At 52.6% G+C, this 7,662-nt stretch overlaps 3 protein-coding genes across 4 annotated transcripts in view; 2 read left to right on the top strand and 1 right to left on the bottom strand.

Annotated features, from left to right (window-relative positions):
- Nucleotides 1-749, bottom strand: part of GL218_09614 (Folylpolyglutamate synthase, mitochondrial) — a gene marked incomplete at both ends in the record, with an annotated part of 11,375 nt that extends 10,626 nt beyond the window's left edge. The window contains 2 exons of the mRNA XM_033586447.1: nt 45-339; nt 394-749. Of these exons, the coding sequence (XP_033434217.1) occupies nt 45-339; nt 394-749 (651 nt within the window). The remainder of the gene's footprint in view (nt 1-44; nt 340-393) is intronic.
- Nucleotides 750-1,331: 582 nt separating this feature from the next.
- GL218_09615 (uncharacterized protein) lies at nt 1,332-3,458 on the top strand (the record flags this gene model as incomplete). The annotated part of the gene is made up of 1 exon (XM_033586448.1): nt 1,332-3,458. The coding sequence occupies one exon, from the start codon at nt 1,332-1,334 to the stop codon at nt 3,456-3,458; it is 2,127 nt and encodes a 708-aa protein (XP_033434218.1).
- A 563-nt stretch (nt 3,459-4,021) lies between these two features.
- Nucleotides 4,022-7,198, top strand: GL218_09616 (the record flags this gene model as incomplete). 2 transcript variants are annotated; one of them, XM_033586450.1, is made up of 1 exon in its annotated part: nt 4,022-7,198. In XM_033586450.1, the coding sequence occupies one exon, from the start codon at nt 4,022-4,024 to the stop codon at nt 7,196-7,198; it is 3,177 nt and encodes a 1,058-aa protein (XP_033434216.1). The 2 variants fall into 2 exon arrangements, with proteins under 2 accessions (XP_033434216.1, XP_033434215.1); XM_033586449.1 differs by having other exon boundaries at nt 5,483-7,198.
- Nucleotides 7,199-7,662: the final 464 nt, after the last annotated feature.

The raw sequence follows: 7,662 nt of genomic DNA on the forward strand, positions 1-7,662 counted from the left end.
GTGACTGCCTTCTCCAATTGAATCGATATTGCTCCCTTCTTTACCTCAAATAGTTTCCGTATTGTATCGCGAACTGACTGCCGACTCCACGGCACCTCCTTTGCCAATGATGCATCGTGCAGGTCGAGGATTCTTCGCAGGTAAGGGTTCGATGGCGCTGTGAAGGGAAGGTTGGCAGTGACGATCCAGCCGACTGTCAGCTCCTTGGCTTTATTAACATTGCACCGTGCAGTAGGTAGCTCTACGCAGCGTCGTTTCGAGGGAGGGTATATATCAGCGCAAGCGGAATCGTCCTCCGCATTGCCCAGCGATTGGTCCGTTTGAGTGATCAGATGGGACCTAGATACGGTGAGACGCAGAAATTAGTGTTCAACCCCCGCGGAAGTCACATACCTTCGCAGGTGCTCAATTGGAGATGTGGTGTTCGACGCGACGAACAACGAGCTCTTCCCGTGTTCATCACATTTGGAGCAGACCCAGTAGGTCTGCAACGTCCGCAAATCAGGGCTGACTTCAGTGAGGAGGAGCCCGTAGGCTTGAATCCAACTCCGCCGACCTTTGCGATTCTTGTTTGCTATATACTCTTCTGGTATATACCTCTTGCAGCCGATATGGACCGTTGGAAGGTCAGCGAGGGCTGTTCTCCCTATTTCAACATTGATAGACGCAGAGTCAAGTTGCTGTTTCAGCGATTTGCGCTGAATTGCAATCCCTAGGAGCGTTTCTAGGGACTGCTGTTGTGCTGCCATGGCGCGACATTGGCGGATCGCGGAATCGCGATTCGCTGCTGCTGCTTCCCAACTGAAGCTTGACGCGTGCAACGACAGTAAACAAACAGGGGAACTCGTGCCACGCCCCAGTCGCCATGGGTGCAATCCGACTGGTCGCAACATCGCCTCATTACCCTACCCTATATCTAGGACGCCCGCTGATCAACATCCTAACGCAGAACTCCAAGGGCTGTCACGTGGGAAATCCCATACAATGCGACATTTCAAGTATATCAAGTTTAAGGCATCATGAACTTACTTACTTGAAATAAATTGGCTGGTCTACTTACTTGACTTACTTGAAATACTTGATTTCATACTTGAATTGAAGTCAGCGCTGAGTCTCATAACGTAACAGGAGTGGCTCCCACTTATATGACAATCCTAGTAACTATCTGTTACTCCTATCGTTGTATACATACCCCCCTTGACAGAGNCAACTCTCCTCCTACATCTACAGGGGTACCTACCTTGTAGACAGACAGCGACGTAGAGAATAAACACTTCCGCATTAAGTAAAACTTGCAAGAACATCCCGAGCGCTGCTGCGCTGTCGTGGCCATGGTTATCTCCCAACCAGCCACGCCAGAGCGTGGCGCTAGGGCTCAGCCTCACCAGCAGTACCCGGATAGCTTCAACTTCAGAGCTTGTCAACAGCTCCTGAAAACAGGCCCTCCGGTAACTCTGCAGCCATTTCAACCCAGCAGCAGCCCAACCCGCAATCTTACAGCAGACAACAGGGACAGAGGACATCGCCGCAATAGACGCCTGGACACGGGCACCCAAGATAGCACAACCAACAGGTTTGCAGCCCTCGCAGAAGAGGATGACGCCACAGAAACGCCTACCCCTGTTTTTGACCTGGAAGCTGAGACCGAAGAATTCATCAAGACGCAGAAGGAGAGACTTGACATACGCGCTAAGGTCCTCAGAACCTACGCAGAAGCAATCACAGCCTGCACGCGAAAATTCACCACGGGTTACGGACTACACATTGCCAATGAGTTTCAAAGCACCCTCTTGCGACATTGGAACCAATTTGTACGCGCAGAAGAACCGCTCATACCGGGAAATACGAACACACACGCTCCAAGCTCACTCACAGGGACAACCAAACCTACGCCGCCAGCGCCGGCCGCCAGAGAAAACACCAGAGCCGACAAGTCGGTCAGCTTCGCCAACATCGCGAAAAATGCCTCACGCCAGGCACCCGGGGATGTGCACGTGCACGTGCACCCACACCGCCGCCAGAACACAACTATTGCGGACCGCACCGATCGCAGGGTCCTTCTCCGCTTGAAGAGTGGCTCCTCTTTCTTCGAGAAGGGCCTACAGATTCGCCTCGCACTAAAGGACAAGCTTGCTATAGCATCCCAGGACATCCAAGACATCAAGCCAACAAATACAGGATGGGCAATTGTGGCCCGGAACGAGAAAATTCAGCAGCTTATCCTTGAGAAGCAGAACGAATGGGGCCCGTGCATCGACCTAGATATTGCAGAGAAACAAGTCCCATGGCACACCTACTTGATCAAGAACTTCCCTAAGACTCTCCACTCTTGGGACGGCACCCTTCTGGATTTCGAGGCAACGATTGAAGAAGAGATCGAAGCCCAAACAGGGCAAAAGCCAGAACGATGGCATGTCTCACAAAAGCCTAATAATGAGGATCCGACCAAAGCAACACTGGTCATCTCATTCCTTAAGCCGCTGAACAGCAATTTTCGGCTACTCGGACAGGGAAGCTACTCCTTTAAACTTACCAAACCGAAGAAATTGTCTCAGTGCACCCACTGCTGGAACTTCCACCCGCCAACTCGCTGCATAGCTACAAAAGTCTGTGTGCGCTGTGGCGTCAAAGATGACGTGCACAGCGCAGACAGCTGCGACAATACGATAAAATGCGCAAACTGCTATGGCGCACATGAAGCCAATTACGAGAACTGCTACGCTCGCCCACAGAAACTTCGCGACAACTTCCAGAAACTCTCAAAGACTCAGCTTATCTACGCCCGACGACTAGGCCAGGAAGACTTCAAACGAAAGAACAGTACACAGCAAACTAACCTTAACAGCGACCAACTCCCACCAGCTGTGGAACAGGGTGAGGAATGCGCCTGCCCTCTACAGGATGCCGAGATGAGCGGCACAGAGCCAATCCAGACAAACCAGGTAAATATTGCAGATCACGAAGGTAAAGGAGCGGATATCCCGGGAGAGAGGGAAAAAGAAAAGGACGACGAAGAAACAGAGGAAGAAGCATCAGAGGAGGAGGAAGCAGAGGAAGACGAACAAGAAGAGGAAGAGATTGAAGAGGCACTACCGCCGCCAGCACGGTTGTACCCAACAGGAGCCAACACAAAACACGATCCTCGCGTCATTCCCAAACACCACTTCTATATGACCGGAAAGGGTGCGTCGCAAACAGCTACCAAGCAGAATCCTACGACCAATGCCAGCACTACCAAGAACCCGTACCTCACCATCAAAAAGCAGTTTCGACCTCAACCTCGAACCGATGACATCGAACCGCCCAGCGAAGCCACCTCCCAGGAAATCATTGAAGTACGCACGCCTAGGCAGACCTCAGCCACGCACTCACCCCCTAGCAGCCCCCCACTAGCTGCCAGAGGGCGAGACCAGTCACCGAGCAAAATACGACGCATTACCACACGCGGGCGTAAATGAAAGCCGCACGAAATAGGACTCCCCCAAAGACTACGCTGAAAATATTCCAAGCGAACGTGGACAAAGGCGAGGAAGCACACAGCGCCGCCCTTCAACTTGCATTCCAGGAAGGCTACAATATAGTACTAATACAGGAACCAAACACATCTTATAATGCACATAAAGACCTCTGCAGAACACAGCATCACCCAGGCTTCCTCTGTTTCAGCCCCGTCGACAGCTGGAATAATAATCTAACACGGCCACGAGTACTGACTTACGTGCGGATAGACAGGAAGATCCACGCTGAACAGCTCCTCCCAGCTCGTCACCGAGACCTTCTTTGGGTCCAAGTGAATGGAACCACAATCCTCAACATCTACAACAGACCAGAGGAAGAAACCTTACTGGACATTATTGAGTCATGGACTCCCCCAAACCGATGCGTGGTTGCAGGGGACATGAACGCCTTCCACCCATCGTGGCAGGCAGATCGGAGGGCATCGCAGGATGGCAGAAGGATCTTCAACTGGACGCAAGAACACGACCTAGTCCTTCTTAATGACCCAGAAACCTCAACCACAATGCCAAATTTAAACAAAAGATCTAGTACAATCGACCTGGTATTCTCCAACATCCCAACAGCCACCGCAACCGTAGAAGAGTACCTCACCACCGGCTCGCTGCATTACACAATCGGTACAGAGATCCCAGACAATGAGAGCAGCCCCAGGACCCCAGGAAAAGTCCATGTCAGTCTACCGGAGGAAATCAAGGCGTTTAGCAAACACGTGGCCAGCGCGGCCCTGTCACTACCATCGTTCATCCGCTCCAGACAAGATATTGATGATGCTGCTGGACAACTTCTACAAATCCTGCAAGACGCTGCAAAAGCTTGCGGCCGACTGAGTAAAGGAAAGAGAGCCCGACAGAATCCTTGGTGGAGTAAAGAGTGTAACGAAGCGCATGAGAGTCTCCGCGCTGCTCGATATACTACCGAAAGCCGACATGGAGAGGAAGTCCAACGCGCTAGGATCCACCTTAAGCGCACCGTCCGCCGCGCGAAACGAAACTTCTGGCGCACCATTGTTGCAGATATCACAGACCAAGCTGATATATTCCGGGTTACTCGCTGGATAAAGCCAAGGCAACAGCTACAACCTCCACCAATCCAACATGAAAACAAAGTCTATACAACGAACTTAGAGCGCGCCAACATCCTACGCAAGGAGAAGCTCGAAAGACGGGACGTGTCAGATGATATCCCAGATCCATGGATCCCCACAGCTTCACCAACCCAACAAATTCCCTTTTCGGCACACATCCCAATCAGCGAAGCCCAGGATGCACTACTCAGAACTGGGAACACCACACCTGGAATGGACGGTATTACAACGAAAATGCTCCAAGCAATCTGGCCAAGCATTTCACATGTCACCACACTCCTCTACAACGCTTGCCTCACCCTAGGATATCACCCAACTCCCTTCAAAACAGCAGAGGTAGCGATGATCCCAAAACTCAATAAGAGAGATCTCAGTGACATCTCTGCGTGGCGCCCCATCTCCCTCCTTTCCTGCCTGTCCAAAGGCCTGGAACGAGTAATTGGCCGCCGCCTTGCATACCTAGCCATCAGATACAAGGTCCTCCACCCTAACCAGGCTGGAGCACTCCCCAAAAGAAGCGCTACAGACATCGTCACCGCACTCCTCTACGATGTTGAACGTGCCTTAGGTAACGGCAAGATGGCCACACTTGTCACAATGGATGTCAAAGGGGCCTTCGATGCTATCCTCCCCAATAGGCTGATCCTACGACTCCGACAACAAGGATGGCCGGTTTTCCTGATTTGGTGGATCTACCACTTCGTCTCCCACCGTAAAGCTCTAGTCAGATTCCAGGATGCTAAAACAGAACCCGCAGAACTGCCCTGCGGCCTTCCTCAGGGCTCGCCTATATCGCCGATTCTCTATCTACTAGCCACCACCCCCATTTACTCTCTTCCAGGAGCAACAGAAAGATACGGCTACGCGGACGATACAGCGATGCTCTTTGTAGGGGACACTCTGGAGGAGACCACTGCAAAAGCAAACACGGCGATCACTGCAATGGAAACATGGGGGCAGCAAGAGGCTTTCTCCTTCGACCCAGACAAGACGGAGGTCATGCACTTCTCTAGGAAAAGGAACAGTAGCTCGCCACCGGTCTCCCACCAAGGCAAGGAGATTAAGGCCCAGAAGGCAATGCGTTGGCTAGGAGTCTGGCTCGACCGCAGGCTCACTTTCAACACGCACATCGAGAAATGGTCACTCAAGGCCGAAAAGGTTATTTCACAGTTGCGGTTCGTTAACAACACAGTCCGCGGGACATCAGCAGTAGCAGCTAGGAGAGCGATTTATGCCGTAGCCTTACCTACATTCTTCTATGGGCTAGACACATGGTTCCCCGGCTTCCTTTCCGAGTCAACACATAAGGGTGCAAGGACGATTACCAAAACCCATCTCTCAAAGCTTCAAGTAATCCTAAACAAGGCCTGCCACGCAGTCCTACCCGTTTGGAAGACCACCCCACAAGTCATCCTCTGGAAGGAGGCGGGTATACCGCCAGCAGACATCATACTCAAGCAACAACAAGCGCGCACTGCGCTCCGTTATGCCACACTAGATGTTGCGCACCCGGTATCCAGAAGGCTAAGACAAGCGCAGCATGAACTTGACCAGAGCAACCACCCAACAACACGCAGCCAGACCCTGCAGAGGCATAGCCGACTCCTCCGAACAGCGGCATGGGCGAAGGAGGTCGAACGACCAAGGCTTATAGCACGCCGCTTCAATGATAACATCCCGACCGAAGCTGGGGGCGAAAGACCACCTAAAGAAACCGCCGCTGTAGAATTCCAGCGCTGGCTTGAGGACAAACCCCCAGGCTATATCGTCTTCAGTGATGGCTCCAAGACAGAAAGAGATACCGCAGGGTATGGATACGCAGTATTCCACAACGGACGCCTCGCTGATTGGGGCTTTGGCCAGCTTGGCCGCAGAGAAGTCTTTGACGCAGAAATCCACGGCGCTCTCGAAGGCCTCCAACGCGCTGTACTCGCCAACTTCACCAACGAACCAATCACGGTCTGTATGGACAACACCTCTGTCATCGACTGCATCGGAGCAACAGCACCAAACTCCTCACAGGCCCAGTTCAGGGCCTTTCAGGAGATAGGAGACAAATATCCGTACCAGGTATCTGTTAAATGGTGCCCAGGGCATAGCAACATCTTCGGAAATGAGCTGGCAGACCTTCTAGCCAAACAAGGAGCCAATCTCCCAGTCCCAGAGCACCTTCCCTCAGTCTCCTACCGCAGGAGGCAGGTCAAGGGTCAGATAGCCGTAGACTACCAGCAATGGTGGCAAGGAGTAGAGAGAGCAGGTTACTCGTCGCTCGGCCTGACCGCCGAGCTACGGAAGCTCCCTGAACTCGCCCTCCCACGCCGTCTTTTGGGATATCTACTCGCTGCCCGATCACACCACGGCGACTTTGCGGACTACCACGAAAGATTTCACCCAGGTCAGGCGACCCTGGAGTGCGCCTGTGGGCGCCAAAAGTCGCCTACCCATCTCTTCTACTGCAGGAAAGTCCCTCACCATCTCCGGGCTCGGCTCGCACCCGACCCTGAAGCGGCGATAGGACGGTTCCTCGGTAGATCCTACAAGGTTTACCTGCGCATTGCGGACTTCTATTACACGAAGATCAACAAGCGCTACTAAACCGGGTAGGCCGTACAAGCCTGGCGCGCTCTGTACTAGTATCCAGCCCGAGTAGTCATCGCTACTCGTTAAACAACTCACCTTTCCTTTGTCGAGGCATATGCCACTGATATTAGGGCTCTCCCCGGTCCCCACGAAAAGACCAGGCGCAATTGACTGCGAGGGAATACGTCCGCGGATGGGAAACCCGAGCAAGCATCGTGATCCCGCTGACGGGTATCGATACTAGCAGTAAAGCAGCCGTTGGGCGAACACCTGCTATAGTCGGAGGAATTTACATAAAGAACCGCTCAAGGGGCTAACCGTGAGAGCATGGACGCGACGACTCCGTCGGTCGCGTTCTGCGGGGCTTACTAGCAAGTGGGGCTATGCAATCACTGTTGAAGACTAGCTAGCACGCCTCATGCCTACTCTAGGGCGCCGATAGGCGATACCAAATTCAATTCAATTCAATTCAATACTAA

The sequence above is a fragment of the Daldinia childiae genome (genome assembly GCF_008694065.1).
Source record: "Daldinia childiae strain JS-1345 chromosome Unknown Scaffold59, whole genome shotgun sequence".
Taxonomy (NCBI): domain Eukaryota; kingdom Fungi; phylum Ascomycota; class Sordariomycetes; order Xylariales; family Hypoxylaceae; genus Daldinia; species Daldinia childiae.